This window comes from Schistocerca americana, chromosome 2 (assembly GCF_021461395.2).
Source record: "Schistocerca americana isolate TAMUIC-IGC-003095 chromosome 2, iqSchAmer2.1, whole genome shotgun sequence".
In the NCBI taxonomy this organism is placed as follows: Eukaryota; Metazoa; Arthropoda; class Insecta; order Orthoptera; family Acrididae; genus Schistocerca; species Schistocerca americana.
The window spans coordinates 413,650,127-413,664,889 of record NC_060120.1 but is presented as its reverse complement, the minus strand read 5'-3'; the positions used below and the strand labels follow the sequence as shown (position 1 = coordinate 413,664,889).

Genomic DNA, 14,763 nt, shown 5'->3' with positions numbered 1-14,763 from the left:
TACATGACGATCAGTTTGGCTTTAGGAAAGGTAAAGGCACCAAGAGGCAGTTATGAAGTAGCGGTTGATAATGGAAGCAAAACTAAAGAAAAATCAAGACATATTCATAGGATTTGTCGACCTGGAAAAGGGTTCGACAGTGTAAATGCTGCCAGATATTCGAAATTCTGAGAAAAATATGTGTGGGCTACCGGTAGAGATGGGTAATACATAAAATATAGAAGAGCTAAGAGGGAATAATACGAGTGGACGACCAAGAACGAAGTGCTCGGATTGAAAAGGGTGTAAGACAAGAGTGTACTCTCTCGCCCCTAGTGTTCAATATGTACGTCGAAGAAGCAATGATGAAAATAAAAGACCGGTTGAGGACTGGAATTAAAATTCAAAGTGATAGGATATCAATGATACGATTCGCTGATGACATTGCTGTCCTGGTTGAAAGTGAAGAAGAATTACACGATCTGCTGAATGTAATGAACAGTCTAACTAGTACAGAATATGGTTTGAGAGTAAATCGAAGGAAGACGAAAGCAATGAGAGGTTGCATCCTTTTTTCTTATTTGCAAACTTTCCGTGTTACAATTACATTTGATAGGTATTAAAATGTGATTAGATAATTTACTAATTTGCAAAATTGTTCAAATGTGTGTGAATCACTAAGGGGCCAAACTGTTGAGGTCATCCGTCCCTAGACTTACGCACTACTTTAACTAACTTAAGCTAAGAACAGTACACACATCCATGCCAGGGAGGACGCGAACCACAGGCGGGAAGGGCAGCACAATTCGTGACATGGCGCCTCAAACCGCGCTGCCACTCTGGCTAAATTACACGAATGTGATGTATTAAGAAACATAAATTGAACTGGAATGGATGGCAAAACAAATTTAGTTGTTTCATTATAAAACATCAACTGTGGTAACAAGCCTAAGAACGAAATATTTATGTTTAATCAGTACGTGTGAAATGTAAGAAATATGGATTTCTGGACGTCTGCGGAACAACTTAATCGCCATTAGAAACATCAAATGATTTCAAAAGAAGTTTATTTTATTTGCTGTTAAGTATTCCGTGCGTTATTGTTGTTTTACGGATCACGCCACAAAATAACGACTTTCTAGAAAGTAAACACCATATGATGATCCAATAACTTACGGGAATGAAGCTGGGTGACGTCATCGACAATCGCCAATATTTCGACAAGTGACCATACTGTCATTTTCAAGACAAAACTGCTGCAAGTAACCGCTGTGCAAGTGAATTTAAAACCTCGCTTTGCAGAGCAATTCCGGAAAAATAACACACACACATACTGTACACACTCGCTTGTCGGTATGAGCATCACATTAATAGCTCGGCGGATTTCTTACGTCGATTAGAGGGAATGCGTTAGAATAACTCTGATTTTCTAATACTTTTGATATACTGTATTCTCTCTTTTCAGTCGAGCTTCTGTGATTCGTTAAATTTAATGAACTTTAGGTTTTTTTTTAATAGCGAACCAATTTTGACATGTTTTGACTTCTACTTACATTTTATTCAATAACCAGTACCATGACCAGACAGATGTTGTTATTGGGTACCCGTGGTCACCTTTTATTGCAAATTTGTTTGTGGAAGACTTCGAGGAAAGTGCCTTAGAATATGTATCTTTGAGAATTGCGTGTTTTTTCCGATAAGTAGATGATATTTTCGTTATTTGGACGGATATCAGTGAGAATTTAAACGACTTTTTAAAATGCCTGACAGTCCACCAGGTGGAAAAAGACAGCTGCCTTTCCTCCCTTGATGAGTTGGTCAAAAATGGTTCAAATGGCTCTGAGCACTATGCGACTTAACTTCTGAGTTCATCAGTCGCCTAGAACTTACAACTAATTAAACCCAGCTAACCTAAGGACATCACACACATCCATGCCCGAGGCAGGATTCGAACCTGCGACCGTAGCGGTCGCTCGGTTCCAGACTGCAGCACCTAGAACCGCACGGCCACTCCGGCCGGCGATGAGTTGGTCTGCGGAACGCTGATTGTACGTTGGCAATGTTTATAGGAAACCTGCTCACACTGACTTGCATCCATTGGCCGACAGTTGTCACCATGCGGCTAAGAGCGAAGGAGTGCTTCGTACGTTGATTCGCTAAGTCCAAGTCAACTCAGACACTGAGAGTTTGTCAGCTGAGTTAAACAAAAACACACACACACCCATGCCCGAGGGAGGACTCGAGCCTCCGCCGGGACCAGCCGCGCAGACCATGACTGCAGCGACCTAGACCGCTCGGCTAATCCCGCGCTATCTACCAAACGTGCACCCGGTGAGTGATGATAATACGGAGTTGATACCAAGGTGTACGGCCTTTTTGCCTTAGGCAAGGAGCATTTACGACCTCCATATCTGAGACTAGGGTCATTTTACGTTCCGTTAAGGATGATCTTGGTTTGCGTTAGGCGGGCGTCTACCGTATTCCTTGCAGTTACGGCATGCCATATATTGATCAATCTATCAGGACTATGGAGGACCGGTGTACTGAGCACACGCTTACAACAGCCGAACAAATCCAACATTGCAGAACACTGTCTTGGCGCCGGTCATCATATGGAATACAACAGCGCGGAGGTTCTGGCATGCCATTCCAGCTATTGGAATAGTGTTATTCTACATCTACATGACTACTCTGCAATTCACATTTAAGTGCTTGGCAGAGGGTTCGTCGAACCGCAATCATACTATCTCTCTACCATTCCACTCCCGAACAGCGCGCAGGAAAAACGAACACCTAAACCTTTCTGTTCGAGCGCTGATTTCTCTTATTTTATTTTGATGATCATTCCTACCTATGTAGGTTGGGCTCAACAAAAAATTTCGCATTCGGAAGAGAAAGTTGGTGACTGAAATTTCGTAAGTAGTTCTCACCGCGACGAAAAACGTCTTTGCTTTAATGGCTTCCATCCCAATTCGCGTACCATATCTGCCACACTCTCTCCCCTACTACGTGATAATACAAAACGAGCTGCCCTTTTTTGCACCCTTCCGATGTCCTCCATCAATCCCACCTGGTAAGGATCCCACACCGCGCAGCAATATTCTAACAGAGGACGAACGAGTGTACTATAAGCTGTCCCTTACTGGACTTGTTGCATCTTCTAAGTGTCCTGCCAATGAAACGCAACCTTAGGCTCGCCTTCCCCACAATATTATCTGTGTGATCTTCCCAACTGAAGTTGTTCGTAATTTTAACACCCGGGTACTTTGTTGAATTGACAGCCTTGAGAATTGTACTATTTATCGAGTAATCAAATTCCAACGGATTTCTTTTGGAACTCATGTGGATCACCTCACACTTTTTGTTATTGAGCGTCAACTGCCACCTGCCACACCATACAGAAATGTTTTCTAAATCGCTTTCCAACTGATACTGGTCTTCGGATGACCTTACTAGACGGTAAATTACAGCATCATCTGCGAACAACCTAAGAGAACTGCTCAGATTGTCACCCAGGTCATTTATATAGATCAGGAACAGCAGAGGTCCCAGGACGCTTCCCTGGGGAACACCTGATATCACTTCAGTTTTACTCGATGATTTGCCGTCTATTACTACGAACTGCGACCTTCCTGACAGGAAATCACGAATCCATTCGCACAACTGAGACGATACCCCATAGGCCCGCAGCTTGATTAGAAGTCGCTTGTGAGGAACGGTGTCAAAAGCTTTCCGGAAATCTAGAAATACGGAATCAACTTGAGATCATCTGTCGATAACGGCCATTACTTCGTGCGAATAAAGAGCTAGCTGCGTTACACAAGAACGATGTTTTCTGAAACCATACTGATTAAGTATCAATAGATCGTTCCCTTCGAGGTGATTCATAATGTTTGAATACAGTATATGCTCCAAAACCCTACTGCAAACCGACGTCAATGATATAGGTCTGTAGTTAGATGGGTTACTCCTACTACCCTTCTGAAACACTGGTGCCACCTCCGCAATTTTCCAATCTGTAGGTACAGATCTATCGGTGAGCGAGCGGTTGTATATGAGTGCTAAGTAGGGAGCTATTGTATCAGAGTAATCTGAAAGGAACCTAATCGGTATACAATCTGGACCTGAAGACTTGCCCGTATCAAGCGATTTGAGTTGCTTCGCAACCCCTAAGATATCTACTTCTAAGAAACTCATGCTAGCAGCTGTTCGTGTTTCAAATTCTGGAATATTCCATTCATCTTCCCTGGTGAAGGAATTTCGGAAAACTGCGTTCAATAACTCCGCTTTAGCGCCGCAGTCGTCGGTAACAGTACCATCGGCACTGCGCAGCCAAGGTATTGACTGCGTCTTGCCGCTTGTGTACTTTACATACGACCAGAATTTCTTCGGATTTTCTACCAAATTTCGAGACAATATTTCGTTGTGGAACCTATTAAAGGCATCTCGCATTGAAGTCCGTGCCAAATTTCGCGCGTCTGTAAATTTTAGCCAATCTTCGGGATTTCGCGTTCTTCTGAACTTCGCATGATTTTTCCGTTGCCTCTGCAACGGCGTTCGGACCTGTTTTGTGTACCATGGAGGATCAGTTCCATCCCTTACCAATTTATGAGGTATGAGTCTCTCAATTGCTGTTGCTACTATATCTTTGAATTTGAGCCACATCTCGTCTACATTTGCATAGTCAGTTCGGAAGGAATGGCGATTGTCTCTTAGGAAGGCTTCTAGTGACACTTTATCCGCTTTTTTAAATAAAATTATTTTGCGTTTGTTTCTGGTGGATCTGGAAGAAATGGTATTGAGCCTAGCTACAACGACCTAGTGATCACTAATCCCTGTATCAGTCATGATGCTCTCTATCAGCTCTGGATTGTTTGTGGCTAAGAGGCCAAGTGTGTTTTCGCAACCATTTACAATTCGCGTGGGTTCGTGGACTAACTGCTCGAAATAATTTTCGGAGAAAGCATTTAGGACAATCTCGGAAGATGTTATCTGCCTACTACCGGTTTTGAACAAGTATTTTTGCCAACATGTCGAGGGAAGGTTGAAGTCCCCACCAACTATAACCGTATGAGTGGGGTATTTATTTGTTACGAGACTCAAATTTTCTCTGAACTGTTCCGCAAGTATATCATCGGAGTCTGGGGGTCGGTAGAAGGAGCCAATTATTAACTTAGTTCCGCTGTTAAGTATAACCTCCACTCATACCAATTCGCACGGCGTATCTACTTCGACTTCACTACAAGATAAACCACTACTGACAGACACAATCACTCCACCACCAATTCTGCCTAATCTATCTTTCCTGAACACCGTCTGAGACTTCGTAAAAATTTCTGCAGAACTTATTTCAGGCTTTAGCCAGCTTCTGTACCAATAACGATTTCAGCTTCTGTGCTTTCTATTAGCGCTTGAAGCTTAGGGACTTTGCCAGCACAACTACAACAATTTACAACTACAATTCCGACTGTTCCTTGATTCAAGCACGTCCTGTATTTGTCGTGCACCCTTTGAGATTGCAGCCCACCCCGTACTTTCCCGAGGCCTTCTAACCTAAAAAAACCGCCCAGTCCACGCCACACAGACTCCGCTACCCATGTAGCCGCCAGCTGAGTGTAGTGAACTCCTGACCTATTCAGCGGAACCCGAAACCCCACCACCCTATGGCGCAAGTCAAGGAATCTGCAGCCAACACGGTCGCAAAACCGTCTGAGCCTCTGATTCAGACACTCCACCCGGCTCTGCACCAAAGGTCCGCAGTCGGTTCTGTCAACGATGCTGCAGATGGTGAACTCTGCCTTCATCTTGTAAGTCCGGCTCCCCACAGTGGTGCCCATTGGCAACAGCCTCAAGCTACGCGACCGAAGTCAGCGCCGCTTGCAGCTGTGAGCGAAGGGATGGTAACTCAGCCCTCATCCGAACACAGCAATCACAGTCCCTGTCCATTCTAATCGATGTTGAACAACAGCTACTGAAACACGAGTAAATGCCTAGATAACGCAAGGGAAACACGCAGCCTTCACGAAATCAGATAGCCGTTGGAATCCAGAGAGAATTTCCTCAGATCCAAAGCGACACACTTCATTAGTGCCGACATGTGCACCCACCTGCAGCTGGCTGCACCCTGTGCTCTTCATGGCATCCGGAAGGACCCTTTCCACATCAGGAATGACTCCACCCGGAATGCACACGGAGTGCACACTGGATTTCTTCCCCTCCTTAGCCGCCATATCCCTAAGGGGCCCCATTACGCGCCTAACATTGGAGATCCCAACTACCAATAAGCCCACCCTCTGTGATTGCCTGGACCTTGAAGACTGAGAATCATCCTCTGAAACAGGGCAGGCAGCTGCATCTGGCTCAGCCAGAGACAGTGCCTGAAACCTGTTTGTCAGACGCACCGGGGAGGCTCTCTGATCAGCATCCGGGGACGTCTTTCGCTGCCTGCCACGCCTTGGAACGACCTCCCAATCAACCACAGGCGAGGGCTCAGCCCCACTGCGGGCAGCAACCGGGGCAACCACAGCGGCAGACCGATCTGGGGACAGATGGGACAAGGTTGATATCCCCGTGATACCCAAGTCCGGCTCCCCACAGTGGTGCCCATTGGCAACAGCCTCAAGCTGCGCGACCGAAGTCAGCGCCGCTTGCAGCTGTGAGCGAAGGGATGCTAACTCAGGCCTCATCCGAACACAGCAATCACAGTCCCTATCCATTCTAATCGATGTTGAACAACAGCTACTGAAACACGAGTCAGTGCCTAGATAACGCAAGGAAAACACGCCAAGAATGTATTAACTAACCTGTACAAATGCCTAACGACCTCGCTATAATCTGCCTGAATTTACGATTACAGTAACTAAAACTCGAAATTACACCTCCTATACGAAACTCACACGCAATTTAAGTAAGAATCTACGAAGTAAACACTAAAGCGCGATGCTACAACTCTCAAATACTATAATACGCCCGGAATTTATGAATTAAACAATGCAAGTACTCAAAAACACGCAAAGAAATTAAGAATTAAACTATGTAACAAATAAGTAAGCTAGGGGTATACGACTTGCTGCTGCAGCTGCTTATGCAACGGCGGCAGGGAGCACACTGGCTGTGACCAACCGACACCGTTCAAAACAAAAACAGAAGACAGACGACTACGCGAATTTACACTGTTCAGGTACTAAAGCGCGATGCTACAACTCTCAAATACTATAATACGCCCGAAATTTATGAATTGAACAATGCAAGTACCCAAAAACACGCAAAGAAATTAAGAATTAAACTGTGTAACAAATAAGTAAGCTAGGGGTATACGACTTGCTGCTGCAGCTGCTTATCCAACGGCGGCAGGGATATTAAGGAGGCAGTTGATGTGCTTGTGTGTGCGCGTGTGTGTTTTACCTTCCCGAAATTTCTCTGGAAACTGAGGTTGCAAATTCACTTGCACAGCGCTTACTTGCTCTAGTTTTGCCTTGAAAATGTTGGATGGTTAACCACCGAAGTATCGGTTTTGTCGATAACATGACCCAGCTGCATTCCTATTTGTAAACTGCGGGAGAAGCTAAAGCTTCACCATATCATTCACGATGTTCACAATACTCAGTCGTTGCACGATATCGGGAACAAGAATTACCGGGATACCAGAAGGAATGGGTGAAGTAGTAATAAATAGTCCAGCTTAATGCTTCTCAAACCACACTCTCCACTAGCCTTTTATTGTATCGTTTGAAATGATCAGGTAAATAACACAGTTAACTCAAGTACTATGGCCTTTGCATATGCAAGATCTGATGTACAGCAGGTATAAAAGTAGGAGCCTATAAACAAGAGCTGTTATCGAGGAGTCATACAGCTGGGAAACAAGAAGAAGGAATCTGCCAATGCCCCGGTATTTCGACTGACGAGGCGGCCACGAAACTCCGTCAGGCGGTCGTCAACTGTAGATTTCGGTGAAGTAGGGCCGCTCACAGATGAAGGCGAGCTTCTTGTTGCAGATCTCGTCGTTGTAGTCGCCGGAGCGCAGCATCGACACGCAGTCCTCGCCCTCGCTGCTGCCGCTCAGGTTGTTGGGCTCGCCCAGCGACCACGACACGTAGCCCGTCTCCGACAGCGGCTCGCCTGCACACAGACAACACCTTACAAACTGCCGCGTTCCGAACAATGCCGCCCACGATTCTTTTTCTATTTGCCATCTATCAAGGGAAGTAGCGCAGCTTGAAAGGCTGAAACCCAATAAAAGTGATTTTAAAATACGGTGCTGCTTTCGTACCACCACCCACAAGGTCATTCATACAAAAAGTCGCTTGTTTAAAATCGATGTTTGAAGGTTAACAGTACTAAATACTACTGGGTTAGCGTACGCAAAAACCACGCGGTGTTGAACTTACATCAGGAGTCACCTAATTCAGATGCAACCCTTACTAGGTGCATGGTGAATGTTCATCGGAGGTGAGGGTATCATCTGGAGTTCCCCAGGGAAGTGTAGTAGGTACGCTGTTGTTTTCTATCTACATAAATGATCTTTTAGATAGGGTGGATAGCAATGTGCGGCTGTTTGCTGATGATGCTGTGGTGTACGGGAAGGTGCCGTCGTTGAGTGACTGTAGGAGGATACAAGATGACTTGGACAGGATTTGTGAGTGGTGTAAATAATGGCAGCTAACTCTAAATATAGATAAAAGTAAATTAATGAAGACGAATAGGAAAAAGAATCCCGTAATGTTTGAATACTCCATTACTAGTGTAGCGCTTGAACAGTCACGTCAATTAAATATTTGGACGTAACACTGCTGAGCGATATGAAGTGGGACAGGCATGTAGTGGCAGTTGTGGGGAAGGCGGATAGTCGTCTTCGGTTCATTGGTAGAAAATGGTTCAAATGGCTCTGAGCACTATGCGACTTAACTTCTGAGGTCATCAGTCGCCTAGAACCTACAACTAATTAAACATAACTAACCTAAGGACATCACACACATCCATGCCCGAGGCAGGATTCGAACCTGCGACCGTAGCGGTCGCTCGGCTCCAGACTGTAGCGCCCAGAACCGAACGACCACTCCGGCCGGCTTCATTGGTAGAATTTTGGGAAGATGTGGTTCATCTGTAAAGGAGACCGCTTATAAAACACCAATACGACCTATTCTTGAGTACTGCTCGAGCGTTTGGGATCCCTATCAGGTCGGATTGAGGGAGGACATAGAAGCAATTCAGAGGCGGGCTGCTAGATTTGTTACTGGTAGGTTTGATCATCACGCGAGTGTTATGGAAATGCTTCAGGAACTCAGGTGGGAGTCTCTGGAGGAAAGGAGGCGTTATTTTCGTGAATCGCTACTGAGGAAATTTAGAGAACCAGCATTTGAGACTGACTGCAGTACAATTTTCCTGCCGCCAACTTATATTTCGCGGAAAGACCACAAAGATAAGAGAGATTAGGGCTCGTACAGAGGCATATAGGCAGTCATTTTTCCCTCGTTCTGTTTGGGAGTGGAACAGGGAGAGAAGTTGCTAGTTGTGGTACGAGGTACCCTCCGCCACGAACCGTATGGTGGGTTGCGGAGTACGTATGTACATGTAGATGTAGATGGTGTCTCTTACATAGTCGAAACGAAATTTATACTATAAAAAGCATCGTAGCAAGTACAATAAAATTGAAATTACAATGAAATCCAGACCATTAGCTGCTTACAGGCGTTGATAACTATCAACAGGGACAGTTGAAAATGTGTGCCCCGACCGGGACTGGAACCCGGGATCTCCTGCTTACATGGAAGACGCTCCATCTGATTGAGCCCTTTTTTTTACTTTTTTCGCATTTTGTCCGTTTCGTTTGGTCGTAGCGGACATCACATGACATCAATTAAAGTTCGTTGTCGATCCTTTCACTCAGCTTTTTGTTACAGAGAGAAGCCAGCTCTCTAACCGAACACGCTCAGCTACCGTTCCCGCTCTTTCTTTCTTTTTTCTTTTTTTTTTACACAGTCCAATTTTCTTTTCAGCGTCCAATCGTGCCACTGTCACAAATGATGATGATGATGATCTAATGATGACGACAACACAAGCACCCAGTCCCCGGCCTGAGAAAATCCCCAGCCCGCCCGAGAATCGAATCCGGGACCCCGTGATCCAGAGCAGCAACGCTAGCCACAAGAGCAAGAGCTGCGGACTGCCATCGAGGACCCAGAGGATAGTGCGACTACAGAGACTTATCTCCCGGTCGGGGCACACATTTTCAACTGTCCCCGTTGATATTTATCAACACCTGTAACCAGCTAATGGTCTGGATTTAATTGTAATTTCATTCTTCGAGAGCTGCAAGATCACCAATGGTATCTGTTCTTTCGGACATGCCGCGAGTAATGAACATAGTGGGCAGTGGCACTACAAATGTAGTGCGTGGACGGTAAGTTGGAAATGTGGGTCCCTCGGGGAGCGTGCGAGAGATAAATCCCTGCAGTCGCACTGTCCTCTGTGTTCTCGATGGGTAGCCGGCACGGTAGCTCAGCGTGTTCGGTCAGAGGGCGAAGAGCCCTCTGTAATAAAAAACTGAGTTAAACAATCAATGATCAACTTGAACAAATGTCTTGTGTAGTCCGCCCAGACCAAACGCAACTGGCAATACCGAACAAATGGAAAAAAAGAAAGATGGCTCAGTCGGGTGGAGCGTCTGCCACGTAAGCAGGAGATCCCGGGTTCGAGTTCCCGTCAGAGTACACATTTTAAACTGTCCTGTAAGCAGCTAATGGTCTAGCTTTCACTGTAATTTCATTCATTCTTCGGGAGCTGCAAGATCATCAATGGTATCTATTTTTTCGGACATTCGTCTTCATACCATAAAATCAAAGATATTAATGGATACCAACAGGGCCTATGTGAATAGATCATGACAGTTTGTGAAGGATGTCTGTAATCGATTCTGTGCGTCAGAAGCTATTATACACGGCGGCATTTAAGCAAATAAAAATGGGGAAAATCGAATAGCTGAACTGTGTCTGATGTCCATATTTAGTATTCTGGCTAAGTGATGAGACGGAATCTGCCACACCCGCAATCACTCATGGTAAAACGTTGATAAAGTTTCAAATTAATGCAGTAGATGACGAAACGATAAACTACTGTCGTATGAGATACCCGTTACCTGCTGGATCTACATCTACATCTACATTTATACTCCGCAAGCCACCCAACGGTGTGTGGCGGAGGGCACTTTACGTGCCACTGTCATTACATCCTTTCCTGTTCCAGTCGCGTATGGTTCGCGGGAAGAACGACTGTCTGAAAGCCTCCGTGCGCGCTCTAATCTCTCTAATTTTACATTCGTGATCTCCTCGGGAGGTATAAGTAGGGGGAAGCAATATATTCGATACCTCATCCAGAAACGCACCCTCTCGAAACCTGGCGAGCAAGCTACACCGCGATGCAGAGCGCCTCTCTTGCAGAGTCTGCCACTTGAGTTTATTAAACATCTCCGTAGCGCTATCACGGTTACCAAATAACCCTGTGACGAAACGTGCCGCTCTTCTTTGGATCTTCTCTATCTCCTCCGTCAACCCGATCTGGTACGGATCCCACACTGATGAGCAATACTCAAGTATAGGTCGAACGAGTGTTTTGTAAGCCATCTCCTTTGTTGATGGACTACATTTTCTAAGGACTGTCCCAATGAATCTCAACCTGGTACCCGCCTTACCAACAATTAATTTTATATGATCATTCCACTTCAAATCGTTCCGCACGCATACTCCCAGATATTTTACAGAAGTAACTGCTACCAGTGTTTTTTCCGCTAGCATATAATCATACAGTAAAGGATCCTTCTTTCTATGTATTCGCAATACATTACATTTGTCTATGTTAAGGGTCAGTTGCCACTCCCTGCACCAAGTGCCTAACTGCTGCAGATCTTCCTGCATTTGTCTGCAATTTTCTAATGCTGGAACTTCTCTGTATACTACAGCATCATCCGCGAAAAGCCGCATGGGACTTCCGACACTATCTACTAGGTCATTTATATATATTGTGAAAAGCAATGGTCCCATAACACTCCCCTGTGGCACGCCAGAGGTTACTTTAACGTCTGTAGACGTCTCTCCATTGATAACAACATGCTGAGCTCTGTTTGCTAAAAACTCTTCAATCCAGCCACACAGCTGGTCTGATATTCCGTAGGCTCTTACTTTGTTTATCAGGCGACAGTGCGGAACTGTATCGAACGCCTTCCGGAAGTCAAGAAAAATAGCATCTACCTGGGAGCCTGTATCTAATATTTTCTGGGTCTCATGAACAAATAAAGCGAGTTGGGTCTCACACGATCGCTGTTTCGGGAATCCATGTTGATTCCTACATAGTAGATTCTGGGTTTCCAAAAACGACATGATACTCGAGCAAAAAACATGTTCTAAAATTTTACAACAGATCGACGTCAGAGATACAGGTCTATAGTTTTGCGCATCTGCTCGACGACCCTTCTTGAAGACTGGGACTACCTGTGCTCTTTTCCAATCATTTGGAACCTTCCGTTCCTCTAGAGACTTGCGGTACACGGCTGTTAGAAGGGGGGCAAGTTCTTTCGCGTACTCTGTGTAGAATCGAATTGGTATCTCGTCAGGTCCAGAGGACTTTCCTCTGTTGAGTGATTCCAGTTGCTTTTCTATTCCTTGGACACTTATTTCGATGTCAAGTATATGTTCATTATATGGCTCGGAGCACTATGGGACTTAACATCTGAGGTCATCAGTCCCCTAGAACTTAGAACTACTTAAAACTAACTAACCTAAAGACATCACAGACATCCATGCCCGAGACAGGACTCAAACCTGCAACCATAGCGGTCGCGCAGTTCCAGACTGAAGCGACTAGAACCGCTCGGCCACACAAGCCGTCTATGTTCATTATACAACAAGACGTTTATAAGTGGAATACTTTATCCATAAGGCTTGGGGTAATGACGTGGTACCTACAGGCTTAAACATGTTTAGTGCACTATACTGCCTTTGAGAACTAATATTATCAGTGAATCATTTGCAAACATATACGCAGGCTCATTTAATTCCGTTGCGCTAATTTATGTGATTGTTTTCTATTCAGTTCACGAGTCAGATCGCGTTTCAAGTTTGTTTCTAGTTCATTAGAACCATGCATTCGCCATATAGTGGAAGTATCACGGCTAGTAGCACTTCGGAAGTAGTCTACGCTTTTCTAAACACGCACACAGCCTTTAGCATGCGTAGTGCGCTACAGTGAGGAGCAACTCACCAAAGACGGTAACGAAGTTGCCCTCGGCGTGACGGTCGTGAATGCCGACCCAGACCTGCTTGTTCTCGTAGGGGTCCTCCGAGATGACGCCGTGGTCGGCGAGGATCTTGCGCAGCACGTCGGCCTCCTGCTTGGAGTTGATGACGACGAGGTCGGCGCCCTCCTCTTGGCAGTACTGGCGCGCCAGCTCCCACTTGACCAGCCGCAGGTCCAGCTTGTACTCGCTGTGCCCCAGCTTCGTCTTGTACTCCGTCGTAGGCGGCGGAACTGCGAAATTCATGAGTGTAGGTTCAACGACGAAAAGATATGATAAGTGATGATGAGATGTTGAATAAATGAAACACCTTTCAGATATTACGCTACTGGCCATTAAAATTGCTACACCACGAAGGTGACGTGCTACAGACACGAAATTTAACCGACACGAAGAAGATGCTGTCATATGCAAATGATTAGCTTTTCAGAGCATTCACACAAGAGCGGCGCCGGTGGCGACACCTACAGCGTGCTGACATGAGGAAAGTTTCCAACCGATTTCTCATACACAAACAGCAGTTGACCGGCATTGCCTAGTGAAACGTTGTTGTGATGCCTCGTGTAAGGAGGAGAAATGCGTACCATCACGTTTCCGACTTTGATAAAGGTCGGATTGTAGCCTATTGCGATTGCGGTTTATCGTATCGCGACATTGCTGCTCCCGTTGGTCGAGATCTAATGACTGTTAGCAGAATATGGAATCGGTGGATTCAGGAGGGTAATACGGAACGCCGTGCTGGATCCCAACGGCCACGTATCACAAGCAGTAGAGATGACACGCATCTTATCCGCATGGCTGTAGCGGAAGGTGCAGCCACGTCTCGATCCCTGAGTCAACAGATGGGGACGTTTGCAAAACAACAACCATCTGCACTAACAGGTCGAAGACGTTTGCAGCAGCATGGACTATCAGCTCGGAGCCCGTGGCTGCGGTTACCCTTGACGCTGCATCACAGACAGGAGCGCCTGCGATGGTGTACTCAACGACGAACCTGGGTGCACGAATGGCCAAACGTCGCATCCGTGTTTGTCGACATCTCGGTGAACGCACATTGGAAGCGTGTATTCGTCATCGCCACACTGGCGTATCACCCGGCGTGATGGTATGGGGTGCCATTGGTTACACGTCTCGGTCACCTCTTGTTCGCATTGACAGCACTTTCAACAGTGGACGTTACGTTTCATTTTACATGTTTTACGACCCGTCCGTCTACCCTTCATTCGATCCCTGCGAAATCCTACATTTCAGCAGGATAATGCACGACCGCATGTTGCAGGTCCTGTACGGGCCTTTCTGGATACAGAAAATGTTCGACTGCTGCCCTGGCCAGAACATTCGCCAGATCTCTCACCAATTGAAAACGTCTGGTTAATGGTGGCCGAGAAACTGTCTCGTCACAATACGCCAGTCACTACTCTTGATGAACTGTGGTACCGTGTTGAAGCTGCATGGGCAGCTGTACCTGCACACGCCATCCAAGCTCTGTTTCACTC

At 45.8% G+C, this 14,763-nt stretch overlaps 1 protein-coding gene across 1 annotated transcript in view; it reads right to left on the bottom strand.

The window, feature by feature from the left end:
- Nucleotides 1–7,755: 7,755 nt before the first annotated feature.
- Nucleotides 7,756–14,763, bottom strand: part of LOC124595592 (hemolymph lipopolysaccharide-binding protein-like) — a 47,861-nt gene continuing 40,853 nt past the window's right edge. The window contains exons 5-6 of the mRNA XM_047134391.1: nt 13,234–13,500; nt 7,756–8,100 (exon numbers count right to left, since the gene is read on the bottom strand). Of these exons, the coding sequence (XP_046990347.1) occupies nt 7,916–8,100; nt 13,234–13,500 (452 nt within the window). The 3' untranslated portion in view covers nt 7,756–7,915. The remainder of the gene's footprint in view (nt 8,101–13,233; nt 13,501–14,763) is intronic.